At 36.4% G+C, this 23,888-nt stretch overlaps 1 protein-coding gene across 1 annotated transcript in view; it reads right to left on the bottom strand.

Moving 5' to 3' along the window:
• Positions 1 to 312: 312 nt before the first annotated feature.
• Positions 313 to 23,888, bottom strand: part of GDAP2 (ganglioside induced differentiation associated protein 2) — a 79,713-nt gene continuing 56,137 nt past the window's right edge. The window contains exons 12-14 of the mRNA XM_082369423.1: positions 23,810 to 23,864; positions 12,931 to 13,074; positions 313 to 8,760 (exon numbers count right to left, since the gene is read on the bottom strand). Coding sequence (XP_082225549.1) covers positions 8,713 to 8,760; positions 12,931 to 13,074; positions 23,810 to 23,864 — 247 coding nt within the window. The 3' untranslated portion in view covers positions 313 to 8,712. The remainder of the gene's footprint in view (positions 8,761 to 12,930; positions 13,075 to 23,809; positions 23,865 to 23,888) is intronic.

Below are 23,888 nucleotides of genomic sequence, written 5' to 3'. Positions count from 1 at the left end.
CATGTATCCTTCACATGTTGAAGATGATGGAGCCGTCTCTGAACCAGGACTTGGAGACGAGTGCTTGCTCACCAGTAATATCTGCTCAGGCTTCAAGTGAGAATTAAATTTCTATTGTGTTTAAGCCATTATGCATGTTCAGTGTATCTGTTACAGCAGCTAGCACTGCTTTAACGTATAGATCCTTAGTAACTATTTACTAAGTGAGTGGAAGAAGTATAGTATTTCTCTGTATTGTGGTCTTGCTCATTGATTCAGGAACAAATAAAGGAGAGAATTTCTATGCTATAAAACTAAATGTCAGAAAATGGGTTCATAGATAAGACTTTACTTTCTCCTGCAAGAGCCTCCACAATTTTAATGTAGAGCTTATTTTGGCATGCTTTTGGCACTTGATAGGGTAGCAATGCCAAAGTCTGTGCAGTTTTCCAGGTGGTGTAAGATCATCATATTCGGATCAGCATGTCCTCAGTGTTATTTGATTTCCAAAGAGGTGGTTTTAAATGCTGCTTTCTTGTTCAACTTTGCTGGAAGGAGGAATTTTTATTCAAGAGGTGGATAAAAAAATCCACCTCCCACCCCCAAATGTTTTCACAGACCCTGATGATGACTGATAACCTCTGCTGTTAATTCCCGAACTTGGTCCTCCCCTGGAACTTGGCTAAGCCAAGTGCAACATAAATAAAAAATAAATGATGAAAAAAATAAACCCTACTTTGGAGGACATAAGAGGGAGTGTGAAAGTCAAGCAACTGTGCAAACATAATTAAACCAAAGGGCTCTAGCTACAGATGGCAAGGTCATCCTCAAAGTACCTACAATTCCCATGATCTGGCTATGAGTCCAAGCTGCCTTAACCTGCTTGGGCCTCCATTTCTTCATCAGTAAAATGACAGGGTTCAGTGGTTCCCCACTGTTGGAGAACCAATGCCCTCTTTCATAATAAATTTTAATACCTACTTTACTATAAGAAATAAAATTCATAGAAAACATAACCCACCTTATTTTAAAAAAAAATGTTATAATTCATAATTAGCATTTCAAAATGAAAATGCCAGACACGTCTGAACTAGAAGACATAATTAAACAGCCAAATTCTTTATATACCTTCTTATAAAGAATAAATTTGGATTTTAAAGAAGCAAAATATCAGAGGGTATTATATCCAAATAATAAAAGAAAAGTTAACCAGTCTTAAAATGAATAAGAGAAAGAAGAAAATAACTTGAACTGAAGTAGGGCTCACAACCCAAATCAAATAACAGACTGCTACAATGGAGAAAATCAGGTAGAACTGGGCTGTACCTATTATGTGAAGCCAGAAAAATTTTCTTACGCTGTGATATGGGATAGGCAGTGAATAACACAGAAAACATATCTTTTATCTTGATAACTCACATGTATGGAGAGGCATGCATTCATTGAACTTAAAAGATCTTGCTGGGGTTTCCCTGGTGGCACAGTAGTTAAGAATCAGCTTGCCAATGCAGGGGACATGGGTTCGAGCCCTGGTCTGGGAAGATCCCACATGCCACGGAGCAACTAAGCCCGTGCGCCACAACTACTGAGTCTGCACTCTAGAGCCTGCGAGCCACAACTACTGAAGCCCGCACACCTAGAGCTCGTGCTCTGCAACGAGAAGCCACCGCAATGAGAAGCCCGTGCACTAAAATGAAGAGTAGCCCCCGCTCACCGCAACTAGAGAAAGCCCACGTGCAGCAACAAAGACCCAATGCAGCCAAAAATAAATAAATAAAATAAATAAATTTATTGCTGATGGCAGAAAGAGGCTGGAGTGGAAAAAGAATCAATAATTTCCACAACGTAGATTATTATCATGCTTCTACATAAGATGGCATAAAGGGAAGTATTTTTACAACAGATTTTAATAAAATTCAATGACAGCCTCACATTTCATGTGTCTCCACTACTCTAACAATTTCTGCAAATGTTTTAGTAAGTAGGGAAAGAATTTAAATTTGCTACATACTATCTTTGTTAATAAATGAGTTCCTCTTACAACTCCCTCCTGGTATTTTCTCCCAACACCTAATTAGAAAAAAGCTAAACAATAAATAAAAATTTAAAAAACCCAGCCAACAGGTATGCATGTTCATTTTTCAAAAGTCCAAATTTTTTTTTAACAGAAAACTAGGAAATGATAGACTTCCTAGAAACTATTTTAAAGGACAGTTAGAACAATTTTTAAAAATATGTTTCACAGGTGAAAATTAAGATGTTTGCATATTATTTCTCAGACTATCAAGGAATATCAGGATAATACTGGTGGGGGGAAAATCATTTTTCTGCAAAAAAGCTATCTTGAGATTCAGTGAGAATCTCATGCTACCATTAGTTATAGATCTTAAATGTGCAAGAGAACAATAATGCACAAGTGGAGCCTAATGGTCCTAGTATCTCTTCACTGGACCACAACCTAGCATGACAGCCTTTAAAAGAAATCTACATTTATTCTGTGTCAATTTGATTATATCAGCACATCACACAATCGTTAAAAGGAACCTTAGTCATTTCCCCTCCAGGGAAACATCATTAATTTTATTAACAAAAATTTTGAGAAAATACAATTTAACATTAAATAACTTTTTAAATAAGCAACTTAAGTTGATGTTCTATATTAGATTATTTTTTATAAGGGCATGAGCTTTGGAGTCAGACTTGGATTTGAACCCCAGTCCTATAACTCAATATATAAGATAACATATATAAAGAGTTTAGCAAAGTTGAAGGCACATAGTAAGTCCTCAAATGGTAGTTATTATTATTTCTAATCAAAGCTATGGTAGCTACCATTTATAAACACTTACTATGCATGCTTTATTAACATGACTGCATTTATTTCTCTTAATTATTCAATGAGTATTATTATCCCTGAATAATACCTGAAAACAGTGAGGTTGAGAAAATGTTGAGAAACATGCCTGAACCCAGGTGTGTCAGAAGCCAAAGGACCAATGCTGTTAAACACCATGAAAAATCCTTGTTGGGAGGGAGAGAGAGAGAGAGAAGGAGAAAGGGGAATTAAGAGCCTGTGTATGTGTTTGCGGGATGGGAGATCCATGAGTTTACTATGAGAATTAGACATTTTTCATGTTGATGAAAATTCTAAAAAATTAATATTCATGTTCTGAATTATCTGGATAACTACCTTAAAACCAAATATTGCCAGAATGTTTCAGTGACTAGGTCTGCATTTGTCTTTACTTGAAAGTTAAAGCCGGGTTCTGCTTTAGTTGTGGAAAGCTTATGGAGAACAGAGAATAACTTAATATAAGGGAAATGAGGCATTCAAGCTAGATGAAGACCAAATAACATCACTATGTGCTAAACAAATGTAAGGAATAGTTTGAACAGAGAGAAAGAGTGGGAGAACTGAGTTACCACATAGCACGTGGTAGTAGGTGCATGCTAAACACAGAAGAACCTGTATTACAGTACTCAGTACCGTAATCATGTTACTGCTTCGTTTTGGCAAAACATCATCATCCGTCATACTTAGTTACTGTTATTCTAAACTGTATTATAGTTTTGCTTGTGTCTGATCTGTAAACTTCTTTTGGTTTTATAGTTGTGCGAGAGCTATAAGCATAAGGCATTTACATGTAGCTTTATGTTCATATATAGTTAGGTAACATTATAATAAAACCTGAGGAGCTAAGAGAATTTTTCCATATTAAAAGGGGATGTGCATTATTCAAGTTTGAGAAACACTGGTCTATACTGCGCTGCTTGTGTGTTTGGGCTTCAGCAGCACTTAACCTCTATCACCACCTACCTCACAGGATTTGTAAGAGGATTAAATGAGATGAGGAATGTGTGAGTGCTTGGCCCACAGAAGGAATTACACTGATAGTTCTGTCTGCTTTACTGGAAACAAGGAAAATATGGAAGCTAAATATGGTCTTAGGCTCTTTTACTCTAAGTGTGGTCTTGGAACCAAGAGTATTGATATTACCTAAGAGCTTGTTAGAAACGGAGAATTGGGGACTTCCCTGGAGGTCCAGTGGTTAAGACTCCATGCTTCCAATGCAGGGGGCGTGGGTTTGATCCCTGGTCAGGGAACTAAGGTCCCGCATGCCTTGTGGCATGGCCCCCCCAACAAAAAAAAAAAAAAAAAAAAAGAAAGAAACTGAGAGTCCCAGGCTCCACCCCGACCTACTGTATCAGAATCTGCATTTTAACATATTCCCAGCTGATTTAATATATGCACATTAAAGTTTGAGAAGCACTAGTCTAGGTCTCCATAGAGTTGGTCGACGATAAAATTCACTGCATTTTGAACTGCTCTGTAGGCTAATTTTGGTGGTTAGAGAAATGCCGGGTGTAAATGGCCAAAAAAGACTGTCCTATCCTGGGGTTCAATATAAACATTACCATTTTACTAACCGGTTCTTAATGGCTGTATGTGTATAGGGTGGGACTCTCTTTAAAAGGGATCTAACTTCTAATTCAGAAAGAACAAAGTATATTTTTAAGTGCAAAATATTCATAAAAACTTTCTGAATTTTGAATAAACAAGTTTTAAGATCACATCAATCAAAACTTTGTTAGGTCTCTTTTGCCCAATTGCAAAACTTTGTTAGGTCTCCTTTGCCCAATAGCAATTAAAATCATTTACATATGTTAAGCTCTTATTTAAATATTTTGGTCCACAACATCTGGTTTGACAAAGTCTTGGCTCAGTTTATGATGATTGTGTGCTTATACTAACAAAACACATTACCAAAAAAAAATATGATTGTGTATACAAAATGTATTAGTGTTAACTGTTCAACAAAAATAGTAGATCACATTCACCACTTATGATTTTGTCAGTGTAATTCACCTAGAGAATACCTCTGCTTTTCTTCTTGAACTCAGAGGCCCTAAACATTTAAGTCATGTTGTATTTACTTAAAAAGATTCAAAGATACTGTTCTTGGAAGCATAGAAAACAAAGTTAACAACTAATATCCAAGAGAGCCACTAATATTTAAAATGACCTTGATATCATCTGTTCAAGGGTGATTTTGGTAGAATCAAAGCTTAAACTAGGCTATTTATTGTTTTATGTTCTCTACTTATGGGCCATTTAAACCACATCCAAAGAATGAAAAGCAAAGCAGATTACTGTGTGTAAACATAAATATGTATGTAAATATGTATACATATACGTATATATGGTTAGACTTACTAGGCAATCCTTATAATCTCTGGGTTTATGATACGATTTAGATTACAGGTAGAACCCTCCTCTACCCTTCATGGTCTCAGGAAATAGCAAACCAAGAGTCCATCCCATAGCATGAAGTATATTAGCGCCAGTACAGGTGAAACACTCTAGTGCATGTTGATTATGGTGACCATAACTTAAGAGAACCACAATCTGAACCTCACTGGCTAACTCCAATATTAGAGGTCTACATGCTATCTTGCAGTCCTTTCGGTCCTTATTACACTCAATCCCTGTTCCTAGAACCATACAATTCTTCTCTTTCCAGTACTTCAAATTCCAGTCATTTCTGTTCATATATTAAGCAATTTAAACTCTATATACATACATACACAATGTACCAGGGGAAACACAAAGAGTGAGTTTTAGCTTCTAACTACATTTTCTTGCTTTCCTATGAACTGCTGCAAAGAAAAGATTAAACCATTACCTACAGTTCGAATTTATTAAACAATATCTAGGCAAACAGAAGACAGGCAGAAATAGGCAAGCCACGTTTTTCTAATACAGTGATTACACTCATCTCTCTCTAGAAATAGGAGATATTTTAATCATTTTAAACTTCAGATATTTGATCAAAAATCTACATCCATTTATGCTACCAAAAATCCTGTTAATTAGTCTCAAACTACTGCAGATGGATTACTTTGCAAAAAATAAATATAATAGAGCACCAGCCGATGAACTAAGATATATATTAAAGAAAAGAAGATCTTTAAAATATGAACCACTTGGTCTCTAAGGTTTAAGAGTCTAATAAATACTGAGTTTTTTTCAAGAGGTCATTTTTGCTATCAAGAAATAATGAAATAAATATAGATTAATTAAGAATCCAAATATATGCTGAAGCAAGAAACATACTTGTTTTATAATTCACATTATGCCTTGCAAGAACTAATTAATGAATTAAATTAATATTTTGTAAGTAGTTTCTTCCTCAATTCAACTAGCATTTGGCATGACCAAAGTTTAACTAAATTAAGGACTTGAGGGTGCTCTGAATTAACATCAGATGCTAGTGGTCATCTCCACCCCTTTATCCTCCCTCTAATGTGTCCTTGAAGGTGGCATGTGTTACCCAGGCTATCCAACCTTCTGACAAAGGCAGATATATAGTGAACATTACTTTATCATTTCAATATCAAGGTCACTATGTTCCCCTCCTAGGATTTAGTACGTTGAAAGACCTTCATTACATAACACTTCAGACAGCTATAAAAGCATGTACTTGGTCCCATACCAAATTCAGTTTCACTGAGCAGAGCAACCTTATCTTTAGTCACCATTAAATTATAAAATGCAGTTGATATGTACATAGTCCCATACCACTTTTACACCCTAGCACAGCAATTGAACATTCTTGCTTGTGTTACTAATCATTAGTATACTGCTGTGAATATACCAAAGGGACATCCTTTCAAAATTATTGCCTATAAGAAATTGTAAAATTTGCTCCCTTTCAAATAGTAAAGTAGCTTGCACCCTCTATTATCAATAGAGGAAATGATTCAGGCCAGATGCCAACGTGAGGTAGCCAAGTCCAGCTTTAACAGAGAAAAGATGGCATATTTCTACAACTGCTCCTAGTGAAACGACACCTCATATATACTGGAGAAGATGAAGCTAATTTTTCAGATTTCTAAAGGTCAAGGCTCAAGGGATGAAAGGAGTACTGTTTGAGATGAAGCTTAATACCAGACATTTGACTGGCTGTCTAGACCTGATGACTTAGGGAACATAACAGGAAGTCCTTAACAAGTAAGTATATGTAAGGAACATGTGGTTCTGATTTCTGGCACAAAGCAAATGTGTCCATTACATGCAAAAGATAAGACTGCTTATCTGAGAAATGTAAAGCCCCTTCTTGCTTATATGGGAAAACAGAGGAAGGGGTTAACACAACTACGGGCGGGGGGGTTCTCTGGAATAAATGAAGAAATATGTTTCTTTTATCTCCACTGAAGAATTAATTTGGACATAGGGGAGTGGGACCCTTGGAAGCACCAATCCTGAGCACATTAGAACAGAAGAGTTCTACTTTTTCTTCTCCGAACTGCCAGTGTACATGATGGGGTGAGAGAGATGGGGAGTGAATGTAGGATTCAAAAGGAATATGAAGAAACCCTGATGGAAATGATAATGGTTTGACCTTAATTCAAGAAGTAGTGTTTAAAACGGCTAACATATGCCTCTTGTTAAAGTGTAGCACTGAAAGAGGAGTAGGACAGAAGACATTCTGGACAAAGTAGGAAGGAGGTCCTAAGGGTTGGCGTTTTGCACTAACAGCTGTTGTCCCAAGAAAACGGAAATCACTCAAAAGGTGCCAAAGACAAGAGGAGTGCCTTGTCGCACTCCCTCAAGGATATTTGTTATCATTTAAAAACTAACTAAAGACACCCAACCACACAAACTCTCCTAGCATTTTTCATCCAAAGATGTCAAAAACCCTTTCTAAATGTTATCCTCATGATACCTCTGTGAGGTAGGTAGCATAATTCTAATTTTTATTCAAGCTAAGGCACAAATAGAGCCTGAGTTGCAAAAGTGGTCTGGAATTTTGTTCACTGCAACACACTCCCTTCATTTTGATGCAGGCAACTCAAGACACACTGCTAGGAAATGTCCTTAGAGAAAGCAGACCTAAGAGCCAAACAAAATCATTCATGACTCTGGGAAAGCGGCACTCTCTCTAACACTCACTGATGGCATCTTAGGAGGACGCCCTCCACTTAAGAGTACTAATATGTGCAGTCCTGTTGAATAAGGAGACCAAACCATCTATGATGATAGGAAAAAGGGTGAAGAAACAGTCTTCTTGTTTTCCCCCACTGTTGAGACCAGAACAGTGACAATCTTAAATCATACCATCTAAGGAACTTTAGTCCTTAAGTCTTGGTCTTAACTGGTGCGGTAAAATTCTAAGACCTATATTTTGCTAACGATTTTGACGTTTTTGATCAGATACATTTCTACATCCTTGATCCCAGACAATTCTCTTTTATCATAACTGAATTATCTGTATAAAACGTAATGCCAGGGTCTGAAGCAAACAAGGCATCCATTCAGCATACATTGGTTCCATATATTTTGAGAAACACTTGAGTACACAAAGAAAGCGTGCAATGTTAAAGAGATGATGTGAACAATATTGTGGCTTGTCTAATGGAGAATCCAGTGTCCTTTCAGGAGACTGAAGATACTCAAAAGTTGCTCCCCAATTTCTATTAACAACCCTCGAAAAGTGAACATTTTCATTTGATACAAATATACAAATTTAAAATAAGTGCACAGTTCAGAATGGCCTACCATTTTCAGATTGCTTATGTGCCAGAAAATATACAGTCAATAAAAAAATACCAGAGAGGTGGGGACAAAAGGCTCTCTGGAGCTGTACAGCAAAAATGAATATCACTTCAATAGGTAGTGATCTCTGGAGAAAGTGGTGTCCTTAGAAACCAGCAGCACTGAAAGATAGCAAATCACAAATCTGGTGATGGAGGATAAGATGTATAATAAGGCCCATTTTCCTGCAGAAAGAAAAAAAGACAAGAACATTAAATAATAAGATCAATGTAATTGGGAATGTAAAAGAAAGGGATTTAGAGCCAATGAGCTAACGTATGGAAAATGTCTAGCACATGCCTGGCCCTGAGCAGGCCCTCAAGCCAACAGAGCAGTTCCACTGGAGTCAGTCAGAGTTGGTATAATGTAGGCAGAGGTAATCAGGATGATGATATTTAAAAATATTACCATTTATTGAACATTCTATATGCCAGACACTTAATCAGCACTTTTCTTTCATTATCCTTTTATATCCTCACAACATAATGCCACGAAGTAGGTAACATCCTCATTTTACAGAACAGGAAACTAAGGATCACACAGATGGCATAACTCACCTTAGGTCACCAAGCTGGCAACCAGGAGAGCCTGAATTTTAAATCTATGTCTATCCAAATCTAAAGCCCAGATGATGATGATTATTATTTTTTAAACATCTTTATTGGAGTATAATTGCTTTACAATGGTGTGTTAGTTTCTGCTTTATAACAAAGTGAATTTTTTGTTAGGCTGTGTTGTCTTGCTGTGTGCCGAATCTTTGAGTTATGAAACAAAAATCATCATCAAGGAATTTAATAATTACAACTGTGTTGGCAGAAATGAGTCTTCTCCATGACATGCCTGAGTGGCGAGGCTTTTAACAATGACAGTTTTTAGGGCGTTCAAGATCAAGGTGGAGAAATGAATGCTAGAACTCTAATGTCAAATGTAGAAAGCAATAAATCAGTGTAAGGAAATTTTTTGACCTTATTTTGGCTAACTTTACCTTATAAAAGTCAAGACAGTTAGCTTTATGGTAGATAGACCCTAAATTACATTTATGAGACTTAAGATTCATTTCTTGTTACTTAGGAAAGTATTTCTTTGACAAGTAACTTGTTTTTCAGTAAACCATAAACAAAAAATGTTTAATATGAATGTAAGATAATAGATATGGAGAATGAAAGGTAGGATGAAAACAGCGTTGCTTTAGGGTATATTTACATTATAGTTATGGAGCATTAAATCCATCCAGTCTTGAACATAATAGGCAGTTAAATGTTATTTGAGTGACTAAGTGAATCAAAAGCTCTGCCATTCTTCAGAGCAGATGCCCTGGAGGAGAAATTGATCCTGGGACCATAACCAGGAAAACAAGAGAATATCTAGGAAAACTTACTTTCTTCTTCTTTTTTTCTTTTCTTTCTTTCTTTTTTTTTTTTAACTTTCTGATTATAAATCTGACCAGGTTAAAAAAAAAATTTCAGTAGAAACAAATCCAAAGATTGGCTACATTTTAGGATACTTGACAAAAATTAATGAAAACATTTTTTTTTTGTATTTTAGAATTTCCTACCAGGATCTGTTATACTAATCACTCCAGTATCCTCAATATGCATAGAAGCTATGCTTAAGAAACATGCCTGAAGAGAGAAATCTATCCTGAAGTTCAACTGAAAAGAAATGGTTCACGATCCATCTTTAAGATTTCTCCATTCCATTCCACTACGGTATTTTTCTAGGCTTCCTGTATCTACATTAAATTGTGATAAAGTAAGAAGGGAAAATCTAATTCTTAATGCTATGAAATAAAGCTTTTATGTTAGTCTCACACTGTGGAAGAGACTGCCGAGCAATCGAATACTTTCTCTATTTCTGGAAACAATCACAGAACTTTGAAGAATTGTTACCAGGTAAATCTCTACACTCTCTTCTTTGACTATAAGAATGCTGACTAGCTTCCTTTCTGAAATGATCTCAGTACCATTTTGATCTAGATAGATAAAAATTACCTTCTAATTACCGTCAAAGATTCCTTTTAATCTTATAAAATTTATGTCACTAAGTCACATAAGACCCAGAAAAATAGAAGCTCACTGCCAACAACCAACCACGTCATACCTTCACCAAGTAAAGGACTATGGGCAAAGCACACTTGAATACGATAATAAAACTGACCAACTCTACACTTGTTTCCTTTTCTCTAATCATATTTTTAATTCTTCCTAGCAAAGGAAAACTTTTCTTTACAAGGTACTATCCAACCACCTTCTAGACTTTCACCTCAGTGTCCCATGGGGCACCTCAAACCTAGTGTGTCACCAACTCAACAGACCACCTGTCTGTTTTCTCCAAGACCCCCCCTAGTGCTCTTCCTCCAAATTGCCTCTCTGGGATGGTGGCGACACCATTCTCCAAGTCTCCCAAAGCAGAAACTTTGTTAGTCACCTCGGGCTTCTTTCCTCTTTCATTCCTCCCAATGGCTGCTGCTCAGTCACCATAATGCTGTGGATTCTATTCCCTAAAACGTCTACTTCTAACTATCTCTAAGATCTTCAAACCCTCGCCATTACCACTACCGCTGCCTGGCTCTAGTCTCATTTCTCCTCTGGCTTCCTCTGACAGCCTCTTATTGATCCTTGTCTACAGTTTTACCCTTGTCTGGTCCCTCTCTACACTGTTTCTTTAGCCATCTTTCTAAACAGGAACACAATGGCAGTTCTCCCTTGCTCAACACTCCCCACCAACTACGAAGGAGCCAACGTACCGCAGCATAATGTGCAAAGCTGCAGTGTATCTAGGGATCTGCCCTCTGCCTGCCCTTTCCACATCATCTCCTGACACCTTCTTCTGTTTCTTCTCTCTTTTTATTCCTCTCTTTGGCCTTTATATATAGATGGCCTGATATCTCGGTTTTAGAAAGCTCTAATACAGGTACAGAAAGGTGATCCAGTGACCTAAGTGTTAGATTGTAGGTTATTTTATTTCATTTTGATTAATCACATTATTAATTAGGCCTGTATTTGATATACAAAATATTAAAAAAAAACACTAAAAACACATACACACAGAACAAAAAAACAAAACCAAGCTTGAGTGTGGTGTTGATATTTAATGAAAGCCTGCTTTGTAGGCCGTTAAGTATATAGAAAACGTGTTGGCTTAAAAACTGGTCTTTTGGGTTTCCTAACCAGTACATCCTAACTTATATATTTCTACACCAGAAAATAAATGATAAATCTAGACATTAGCTTTGAATCATCATTCCAAATTTTTGGTATCAAAATGTGTTTCAGTGCCTTTCACATTTCCAGCTATCCATTTTTTTTTAAATATTAAGAAGAGTGATATATAGTTCAAAAAAATAATAAGGCAATTTTCTGCTCTACCAATCTGCAAGAAATAGAACCGGATGCTCTTTTTTTCTGCCTCCCATATATTCAACAATCTTTGTATTTATGATCCAGCGACTCCAATTACAAATCCTCTTTGTGCAAAAGCAAAACATGACATTTTGTTAGCCATTAGAACACATTAAATACTTTGCTCTTCACATAAAGGGTAACAGAAATCATAACTGAAGTTGTAGAAACGTTAGAGAGAAAATGTCTTGTAGGATATTTACTTTACTGTACCTATGTTGTACAATAATTAAGGAAGAATAATTCATTTTAAGCTTAATATAACCTGCAAATATATTCTCTGATTCATGCATAAAAATATGCAATCAGCAATAATTAAATAAGGCAATTGATAACCTTTTGGCCAAGCGTGTTACTTACTTCTCTGTTTTTAACTACTAAAGTGATAGCGTGAATAAGTACAATGGAATAGAGCTTTGAAGAAATTCTAGAGTAGTCCTTTCTTAGTGTTTAATAGATTCATAAATGTATCTGTAAGGAATAATGTATTGGTTGTCACTTATACAAACTTTTAGCAAAATGAAACTTCTCATAGGGTAAAGACTAGGATAGGCGACCTGGCTTACAATTAACGCTGAAAATGTCGGACACCAACAGATTCTTCTGGCTCTATTTATGCAGATGAAAAGCCATTCAGCCTTAACAAAATTAGGGAGAGGTGTATCTCAAAGGTGGTGGAAAACTGACAGCACAAGCAAGGATTGGCTATAAACCTACAGCAGAAATACTTCCCATTGAAAAGTTTACTGGGGGAAAGGCGCCCCCCTTAGAACCAAGCATTTTCCTAAAGTTACCACAGGAAAAGAATGTCAAACGATACTATCAAGTTTATTAAAAGACATTAATTGCATTATTATCATCTCACAATGAAAAGATGACGTGCTCAGACGCACTTGCACTATAAAATAGTTAAGATAATACAGCAGGTAAGGGAGAATTCCTGCTACTTCTTACCCTGGCATCATATTCAAGGACAAAAGGAGGAAAGTCGATCTGTTCTGGCGAGATGGCAGAAAACAGCTGGTGGAGGCTGTCCACATGGTGGATTTTGTCCTTCAGTCCTGAGACAGAAAAGGTGGTAAAAAACCATGTTGATACCTGATTAATAGAAGAAAAAAAATAATTTAAGCCAGTGGCCTGAATTGGAAATACACACATGATTTTGAAAATTTATGCTAGGTAAAAACTATTTCAAAATTGAAATTGACATCAAAAAAATCTTGTAACAAGCAGTGTTTTTCAAAGTGCAGGTTGTAGTGCATCAGTGGATTATGCAATCAGTTTAGTGGATTGTGAACAGTATTAAAAACAACAGAAAGAAACATGCTAGAGCAACAATTACTAGGGAATGTAGTAAGATGAGCTTTGTCTCATGAAGCTTCAGTTTCTGTTACATGTCTATGTGCTCCAGTGCGTGTCATGTGTTGGGATGTAATATAATATGCTTCTTACTGTGGGCTGTGGTCAAAACCACTGCATTATTTGATGGAAGAACTGATTCACTGGTACTTTGAAAATGGTTAACATCTCCAAATCTCATAAACTCTTTTCATTACTTCAAATGAGACTGAAAATTTTTGCCAAGTTTTGAGACATTTATTTTTCAGTTGACACTTGGCATGCAGTCTCTTTCTCAGTCAAAGTGAATCTTCTGCAGACGTGGAGCCACCTTTGCTCATTTCACTTCACGATATTGCAATCTTTCTATAAAAGCTAGTCTGCAAAATTTGTTGGTTCCAAAAAAAGAGAGAATTCTTGATAGCAAACAATACTGGCATGAGCTAGGCAATAGCTAGAATTTACAAATTCTTGTTCATCTATCCAACCTGACAATCATAATTAGTCATGTTTACCAACAGCTTATACAACAGTTCTATGAGGTAGGTACAATGTTACTGCTATCCTCATTTTATTTAAAGAAGGTAACATATGTATATGAATTCTCAGTGCACTGGCATAGTACATTCCAGTATATAACTGGGTACATTATAAATACAGTACATGCCACTTTGGGCACTTGCCAATCATTTTTTAAATTTCTCTTTGACACCCTATCATGTTTTTCAGTGGTTGCTCCAAACCTTTCACATATTCCTGGTCCCTAATACAACATACTGTCTTCATACCTACTTATGAGAAAAGGCAAGGAATAACAGAGACAACATTACACTTATCTCTATCAGAATCTTATCCAAATTTCCAAGACTCGGTAGAGACTCATCTCTACCATTATTTCTCCCTTACAGCTCCAAACAGATTACCCCCTCTACTGAATTCACATAACCTTATGTTTAAATCTCATTTATAGCATTTATCTTACTTCATAGGAATATAAGTAGTTTCTTATATTCACTTCTATAATTTCCCTAGTACTTGGCAGACAATCATAGAATGGTCTAAAGTTTTAGAAGGTACAGACAGACCATGCATTCTCAAGTATTTGAAAAAGAATGAATGAATGAAGATAAGGCCTATTTCATACTGAGTTTCATGGCCTGGGTCACTATTCTATTTCGGCTATACGACCAATGACTGGTATAAGGCCTCAGATACTAACATTACCCTCTGTATCCTCTCATCTTACCAAGCTTATTTGGAGGGTAGTGGAGGGGGCGGGGAGGCACTCAGCCTTTCTAGAACCAAGTGAGTTAATTTAAATCAGATTAGATTGTCACTTAATTACACTCCAATCCCCAGTGTTTTACATCAGTTTTTTTTTTGTTTTCAAAGCACATGCTGTTTTATACCTAATTGATACAAACTTCTGGAAACTAGATTGGGAGCTCTACAACCAGTTAGCTGATAAACTAGTAAGTGCTACGGAGAGACCATGAAGATTTTAGAGATTCTAGGAAGAGTTTAAGAAAATAAAGATTGTAGAGTCAGAATGGAGAAGAACCTTGTGGATGTGTCAGGAGATACACTGTGCAAGGAGTTACACATCTACTGGGAATCTACTATGTGCTAAGCATTGGGCACAGCTGTAGGTGATACAGGGTAACAGTGACCTGGCCATTCCTCTAATGGGGGCTTAGACTCTAGAAAAGGAGCCAGCTTATAAGCATAATAACAACAACTTCCTAAGGCAAAAAGTACTAAATGCAATGAATGGCCCAAAGAAACACATGAATACCTATCACAGGCAAGGAGCTGTGCTATGTGGAAAAAGGTATAAAATTACGGAACTAGAAGGGACTACACAGGGTATTTGTGTTCCACTGTCTCTTACCTCAGGACCTTTTTACATGCTGCTCGTTTAGTCCTGAAACCTTTTTCCTCAATTCTTTGCCTGGCTAAGAATTGTCCTTCAGAGTTCAGGTCAGAACTCACCTCTGTGAGGAAGCTTTCACTGAGTACCTACACTCCAGCCAAAGCTGGAGAAGCATCTTCCCTCTAAGCGTTCCAACAACGCCGTGTTTACTCATATTACTATATAACTGACACTCTGTGTGGTAGTAGCTGATTCTCTCAATAGACTAAATTCCCCCGTGTAGGGATTCTCTTCTTCAGTACCATATTTATAGGGATTTATAGGGTCTAACTAACGCTCAACATGAAAAGTAAGCAATTCAACATGTATTGAGAGAATTAACAAATACTTCTGGACTTATTACTTTAGTACTATTTAGGGATGGTCAAATATTCCTTCATTCTACAAAAACAAGTTGTACTTCAATCTGGGCCTCAGTCTCTTCATCTACAAAACGAGCAAGTTGGACTTCAATGATTTTTAAAGTCCCTCTTAGTTACACAGTTCTATGAAAGGACCCTTGACTATGCTGCATGTACTGACACGGTGAGCTGGTGGAGGTAAATTCAAAGAGAAGACTGGGTTGGGGAAGAATGGGCAGTGATCTTAGGCACACACTCTTTGAAAGACTAACACATTTCCCTGTTGCATTTTCTCCCATTACCTCCTTTACATTCTTTAGGCATGAGCAAGAGAAAATTACTCAAAGTAGACAGAAGTGGAAACCCAGTTAAAAGTTTTCCATTCAGGGAGACCCAAGAGCATTGTCTTGAGTTATTTTCATTTTATTTTTATATAGCTCAGCTTTTAATTTTCAGTTATTTACAACATAAGTCATAGATATATATTTATTTAGGTAAACTTGCTCTACTCAGTATCTACTATTTTAAAAAACTGAAGAAAATTAAAAATTTGAAAAAAAGGCTGCTATGATATTCTGTGAATACTAGAAATTCTTTCATCCAATTATTCACAAACGCACGGCCAAGAACATGGGATCACAAGACAACATAAACTAGGAAAAGATTGTTCACACATGTATGCACTTAGGTCATCTACTAGAGCCAGAATCAACAGTGGGTTTAAATACTATTAGTTCATGTTCTATTAGTGAACTTCAAGAAAGAAAAAGAGTAGTGATTTATATGAGCAGTCAACTTATCACATTGGGTGGAGTGCCCTGGAAAAGATCTGAGAAGTATGGAAATCAGAACAGTGATTCTATTGTTTTATTATCCCTTGATTTCATCTCATTATTTTATAATTACAACCACTCCATTTACAGTTTTCGACTTAGTATAAAATAATGGCGGATTTCATTACACATGGGTTTTATTTTCTCAATCCTCCATCATTTTCTCCATCCCAAAATATTATGGAAAGGTAACATAATGCTTTTCACTTTATACATCTGCTCTTCAGCCTCTGCCTACCTGCCATTCGCACTGACTTCTACCTGAAGCAATTCCAATGGTGTGACAACCAAAGCTAGTGGCTCTAACACTGAAATTTCTGGTAATGTCTATCCATTGGTGTCGCAGTGGGGGAAAGATAGCTATTCACTGACTCTCTTGTGTGGGGAAGGAGGGGTTAAAAGTCAGATCTTAGCAAACAGTGGCTATGTATTCTCGTAAGTCTGGTACAGAGGAACACTCTTCGGATAAGTCTGAATTTGTGACAAAAGTAAAAAAAGTTTTTTTTCCATTAAAAAAATTATGAAAATGTTCCAACATTCACTAAAGTTGAAAGAATTTTACAGGGAACACTGGTACAGAAATCACTCAGATGATCATTAACATTTTCCTTAAGTTTTCTTCATCACACATCTATCCGTTCCTCTATGCATCTATTAACCCATCTTACTTTTTTGCTGCATCTCAAAGTAAACTGCAGACATCAGTAAACGTTCCCCAAATACAGCATTCATATCTTTAACTAGAGTTCAGTGTTTGTTCAGTTTGCTATAAAATTTACATTCGATGAAATACACAGATTTTAAGTGTACTTTTGCTGGTTAGACAAATGTACACACTTGTATTAGCAAAACTCCTATTGAGATACAAAACATTTTCATCACCCCAGAAAGTTCCCTCATGCCCCTCTTCCCAGAAGCAAACACTGTTTTGATTTTTTTTCTGCCATGCATTAGTTTTGCCTGCTCTAGAATCTCATATAAGTGGAATTATACAGTATGACTCTTTTACGTAAGGCTTCCTTCACTCAGCATAACGTTTTTAAGATTCCTTCATGCTGCTGTGTATATCAGTAGTATCTATGTTCTCTTTTATTGCCAAGAAATATTCCATTACAAGTATACAGCAGAGTTTAATTATTCATAATCCTATTGATGGACACCTTGGCTGGCAGTCACTGGCTGCTATGATTAATGCTGCAGTGAACATTCCTGTAGAAGTCTTTTTATGCTCATATATTTCATTTCACTTGGGTAAATACCTAGTATTGGAATCGCTCAGTCACAGACTAGGTATATATTGAGTTTATAAGAAACTGTCATAACTTTTTTCAAAGTGGTCGCACAAATTCACATTGTGACTTATACTGTAGGAGAATTCCAGTTACTCCACATCATTGGTAATATCTGGTATTGTCAGTTTTTTAAACTTTAGCCATTCTGGTGGCAGTGCAGTGACATCTCATGCGGTTTAAAAATAAAGAAAAAAAACCACGTTTTATTAAGATATACCCGACTTACAATAAACTGCACATATTTAAAGGATAAAATTTGTTTAGTTGTGACATTACGTATACACCCATGATACCATCATCACAATCAAGAAAATGAACACTGGGAGCTCCCCGGTGGCCTAGTGGTTCGGATTCTGGGCTTTCACTGCCGTGGCCTGGGTTCAACCCCTGCTTGGGGAACTGAGATCCCGCAAGCCACGCGGCGCAGCCAACGACAACAACAGCAAAAACAACAAAAAAAGAAAGAAAATGAACATACCCATCACTCCTACAGGTTCTCAAGGTCCTCTGTAACTCCTCCCTCCCGCCCCTCCTCCCTGTCCACAGATAATCACTGATCTACTTTCTGTAGAAAAATTATACATTAGTTCGTATTCCCTAGAATTTTATATGAAGGGAATTACATAGTATGGACACTCGTCTGTTATGTACACGCTTCTTTTATTCAGCGTAAATATGTTGAGATTCATTTGTGCTGTTGCATGTATCAACGGTTCATTCTTTTTTTATTGCTGAGTAGTATTCTACTGTATGGATATACCACAGTTTGGTTACCAATCCTCTCAGTGATGAGCATATGGGTTGCTTCTAATTTGGGGCTATAACAAATAAAACTGCTATGAGCATTTGTGTACAGGCAATGGATATGCTTTCATTTGTTTTGGGTAAATATCTATGAGTGGAATGGCTGGATCACACAGTAGGTGTATGTTTAACTCTTTAAATAAGCTGCTAAATTGTGTTCCAAACTTTCTATACCATTTAACGTTCTGATCGGCACTATTTGGGAGTTCCAGTTCTTCCACATTCTCACCAACATTTGATACACAGTCTTTTAAATTTTAGCCATTCTAATAGGAATGTAATATCTCGTTTTGGTTTCATTGGTACTTTCCTAATAACTAATTGTGCTGAACATCTTTTCATTTACTTATTTACCATCTGTATATTTTCTTTGGTGAAGTATTTTGCCCAAATCTTTTGTCCATTTCTAAATTGTTTCCTTATTATTAAGTTTTCAGATTTCTTTATATATTCTAAAGATAAGTCCTTTATCAGATAAATGTTTTATTTACAAAGATTTTCTCTCAGGCTGTGGTTGTGTGGTTGATCTTTTCATTCTGTTATCTTTAAAAGAGCAGAAGTTTTTAATTTTAATAAAGTTCAATTTCTTTTATGGATTGTGCTTTTGGTGTTGTATCTAAAAAATATTTGCTTTACTCAAGGCTACACAAAGCTTTTTCACCTATACTTTCTTCTAGAAGTTTAAAAAGTTTTGTTTTACATTTAGGTCCTTGATCCATTTATGTGATACAAGATATAGATCAAAGTTCATTTTTTTTTTTTGGCATATGGATATCCAATTGGTCCAATATTGTTTGTTGAACAGACTATCCTTTTTCCACTGACCTGACTTTGCACTTTTGTAAAAAATCAGTTATCCATAAATACGTGAATCTATTTCTGGATTCTTAATTCTGCTCCATTGATCTCTTTGTCTATCTTCATGCCAATACCTCACTGTCTTGAGTACTGTAGCTTTAGAATAAGCATTGAAAGCAGGTAGTGTTGGTCCTCCAACTTTGTTCTTCTTTTCCAAAGTTGTTTTGGCTATTTTAGATTCTTTGCATGTTAATTGAATTTCTACAGAAAAAACCTTGTTGAAATTTTGATTGGGATTGAATTGAATCTATAGCTTTAGAAAGAACTGACAATTTAACAGTATTCAGTTTTCTAATCCATAAATACAGTATATGTCTTCATTTATTTAGGTCTCCTTTAATTTCTCTCATTAATGTTTTGCAGTATACATAACTTGTACAGTGTATTATACAAGTCTTTCATATCTTTTGTCATATTTATCCCTAAGTACTTAGTATTTTTGATGCTAGTTTAAATTATATTGCTTTTTAAATCTCAATTTGTTTCTTGCTAATATATATAATAGATTTTTGAATATTGATCTTAAACCCTGAAACCGTGCTAAAAGTTACTCATCAGTTCTAGTAGCATTCTTGAGGATACCATAGGGTTTTCTACATAGATAATCATGTCATCTGTTAATGACAATCAAGACAGCGTTATTTACTCCTTTCTAAAACTATATGCATTTTGTTTCTTTTTCTTGCCATATTACACTAGTTAAAACCTCCAGTACAATACTGAATACAAGTGGGGATAGCAGACATTCTTGCGAAGACATGCTAAAAACCGACATACTCTTGTCTCCATTAAAGAAAAAATTTCAGTAGCTATTGGATGAATAAAAAAAATAAATGGATGATGAGATTTTGGGAAATAGTCAAGCACTTCTTCCTTATGTGCCATAGAAAGAAAAAATTAGCCACCTGCTGAGCATAACAAAATTAACTTTTCCAATAGTGGGAAGGTTAATAATATATTATCTGATAAGACCATGTAATCAGAACTCAACTGAAAGAAGAGTAGGAAAGACAAAGTGATTTAATTGACTGTTCACACATTTTACTTTATTTTTTTAAGCCTTGCCAAGCAGTGTTCCCATAAGCATAGCACTTTCTACTGTGCTGTTCTAACACTGAGGGACCTAAAAGAAATTTGCAATTTTTAAAAGAATTATTAAAATACTTCATGCGAAATTTAAAGATGGTATTTCAATGACAGACAACAATTTTGTAAACAGTGACAAATCCCAAAGTGGAAAACATTCTCACTGAAGCCTTCACTCATCTTAGTTATGAAATTTAATGAGGACTTTTCACTACTTATCTTACTTAATTTCTCCACAGTGCTTTAAAATAATAACTATTTCTACCATCTCTGATGCTTTTCCCATCCACTGGCTTCCACAGCATTAGCCAATCTTAGTTCTCCTGCTGCTTTTTGATTACTTCTTCTTGATCTCCTTCCCTGATCCCAGGGCTCTGTCTTTAGCTGTCTTCTTTGGTCTAAGTCTGTGATTTTATTCATTAACACTTTTTAAAGAGTTAAAGCTCTATTTACTTGATGATGCTCTCAAATTTACATCCCAATCCATGGTCCCTACATATGATGACACCTGGGAGTCATGGATGACACAGTCCTTTCTCTCACTTGTACTCATTTAATAAATCACTAAATCCTGGGATTTTACACCCCAAAAATAGTCATCTTTTCTCCAAACCTCACTGATATATTCAGGTTCTTCTTTTTTTCTTAGCCTAGACCAGGGGTTGGCAAACTTTTACAAAAGCCCCTATAGTAAACAGTAAATATTTTTGACTTCTTATATTAATATTATAAGAAAATTTCACTAGGCAGGCCTGAAGGCACCTGGAATAGTGCTATACTGGAGGCAGGACAACGTGAATACTGATTAGGTTTTTGCTGCATCCTTTGAGGTAAGAGATGATGGTGGGATGAACTAAAATAGAGGCAGTGGGACAAAAGACACAGGCATAGAATTGGACAATAGTAAGCACACAGAAGTGATGCAGTATGATGAGAATGAGGTAAGGCAAGTACCCAAGGATGCCTCCCTTGTTTCTGACTTAGGCATCTGGGTAGACAGTGGTCCCATTTACAAAGATAGGGAATACAAAAAGCAGTTTGGGAGGGAGTGGGAGATGACAACATGAGTAGTTCTGTTTTCAAAATGTTGAACTTCAGGGGCCTGTAAGACATCTAAGTGAAGATATCTGATCAGAAGTTCAACATGCAGGTCTAAGCACAGGAATGATGATGATGGCTAACATTTACTGAGTGTTTATTGTATGCCAGATAATGTTTTAAGCGTTTTACATGTATTAACTAATTTCATCCTTCTGACAACTACACAAGGTAGGTACTACTATTATCCCCACTTTACAGAAGATGAAATTAAAGCACAGAGAGGTTATATAACTTGCCTGAGAAAACAAGTTGGTAACTGGTAGAGCTGGGATTAGAACCTACGTTACCTGAATCTCAAATCCATGCTTTCAAACATTAGACTTTACGGCCTCTCCAGACGTATACTTGGGAATTGCATGTATTTTGGAGGGTTGTTGAAAGCACAGGAATGAAAAAGAAAGTACAGAATGAAAGAAGCCAGAGGATTTGGGGACACTAACACTCAAACGATGAGCAGAGAAAGAGGGAACCACAAAGGAGACTGAGAAGGAGTGGCTAGAAGTAGAAGAAAAACTAGGCAGGGTAAGTTTCAAAGAAGCCAAGACAAAGTGTTTCAAGGCAGAAGTGATAACTGTGCTTAAGGGTATAGGGAAAACAGAAATTACTGGCATTTTTAGTGTGAGCAGCTTTAGTTGCCATAGTGGGATCTGACCCACACTGGAGTAATTTCAGGTGTATGACAAATGGAGATGGTGCACAGAGGGCACAGATTACACTAAAAAATTTTGGTTGTAAAGGGGAAGAGAGATAAGCGGAGGCTTTAGCATGTTTAAAAATTGATGAGTTAGATCCAGAAAAATGGGAGATAAGAAAGAGGATAATTGCTGAAGAGAGGTTCCTGAGGACAGGGAAAATATTCAATATATGTGTAGAGAAGAGTGTAGGCTCTGGAATTCAAATGCCTAGATTCAAATCCAGCCTTTGCTACTTTACAGTCGCTTAGTTTGCAAAAGTTATTTAATCTCTCTAAGGATCAATTTATTTGCCTACCCAATGGGAATAATACTACTATCTACTTCATAGATAGATTATAAGGCTTAAACAAGATAACTCATGGGAAGAACTGGCACACAGTAAGTGCTTAGTAAACATTAGCTATTGTTATCACTATGGGATCCAGAGCACAGGTAGAGGGACTGCCCTTCATTAAGAAAGAACATACTTCTGTGACAGAATAAACGGAGGCAATGATAGGAAGAGATGGCATGTAAGTTTGGGGTGGGAGGGAGAAGACAGGGAGCTCCTCAGTGATGTGTTCTATGTTCTCAGCTAAGAATGAGGCAGGGCCATCTGTTGGAGTGAGGAACTGCTGGTAGGACAGAGCTTGAGGGGAGCAGACAGCCGTGCTGGGACACTGTTCAGTGAAGCATCAAAGGACCGCTAGCAGTGAATGCCCCGTGAGTCTGCTGAGAAGCCCAAATTCACATGGCTCTATGATTTCTCCATCACTGCTCAGCAACCCAGATATGGGAGTGAAGAAAGCAGAATGATGGAATAGCTCAAGATCAGGTCTGGATGGGCAAGTGTGATGGAAAGGTTAAGAGGTCATAGGTTATTTTAGACATAGGTTATTTATTGACAAGAGTGGCTGAAGTGATGGAACATGAGTTTTAGGCTGGATAGGGAAGAAAAATAAAGATTAAAAAAAAAAAAGAAGATATTTTCAGAAAAAGTAAAAGGACCAAAGGACTAGATATCTTGATGAAATCAAGATGCAAGATTAGATATTAGGGATATAATTATGAGCAAGATAGCTATATAATAACTCTCACAGATCTGGCAGGCTAACACATAAGGTAGAAAATTAAACTAGTAATTAGAATTAAAAACAACAATGAAAGAAGACTAGAAAATCTTAAGGAAGTACAATGCAGGAGTACCTACTAGTGGCAGGATTGGTCAGAGAGGTTTTTTTACAGAAAGTAATTGTTGAGTTGAGATCTGAAGGATAAACAGGAGTTAGCCAGGAGCAAGGGCAGAAAAAAGCCCAGATTAACAAAGAGCACGAAGAGGCAAGGACTGAGGGACTAAAGGCCTGTAAAGGTCGCCTACAAAGATACTGGAGTTACATGGGACCAAAATATTAGGACCACAACTCAAGATCACTTAAAAAGGAAGGGTAAACAAAGAAATTAGCAGTCACAACACAACGGTGATAGCAAGAATTAAGATGATGAAATATATCTTATTATGCAGGCATGTAGTGCACTTAAATTCAAGATTTAGCTAAAAAGATAAATACCCTACCTTTGAACGAAATGTTGGATGAACAAAATAAACAGCCTTCAAATTCCTCTTGTACCTGATTCAAAATCAAAAAAAGGGT

This window comes from Balaenoptera borealis (genome assembly GCF_965194805.1).
Source record: "Balaenoptera borealis genome assembly, chromosome: 1".
Classification (NCBI taxonomy): Eukaryota; Metazoa; Chordata; class Mammalia; order Artiodactyla; family Balaenopteridae; genus Balaenoptera; species Balaenoptera borealis.
Note: the sequence above shows the minus strand (reverse complement) of the source record. Positions and strands in the feature narration are given on the sequence as shown.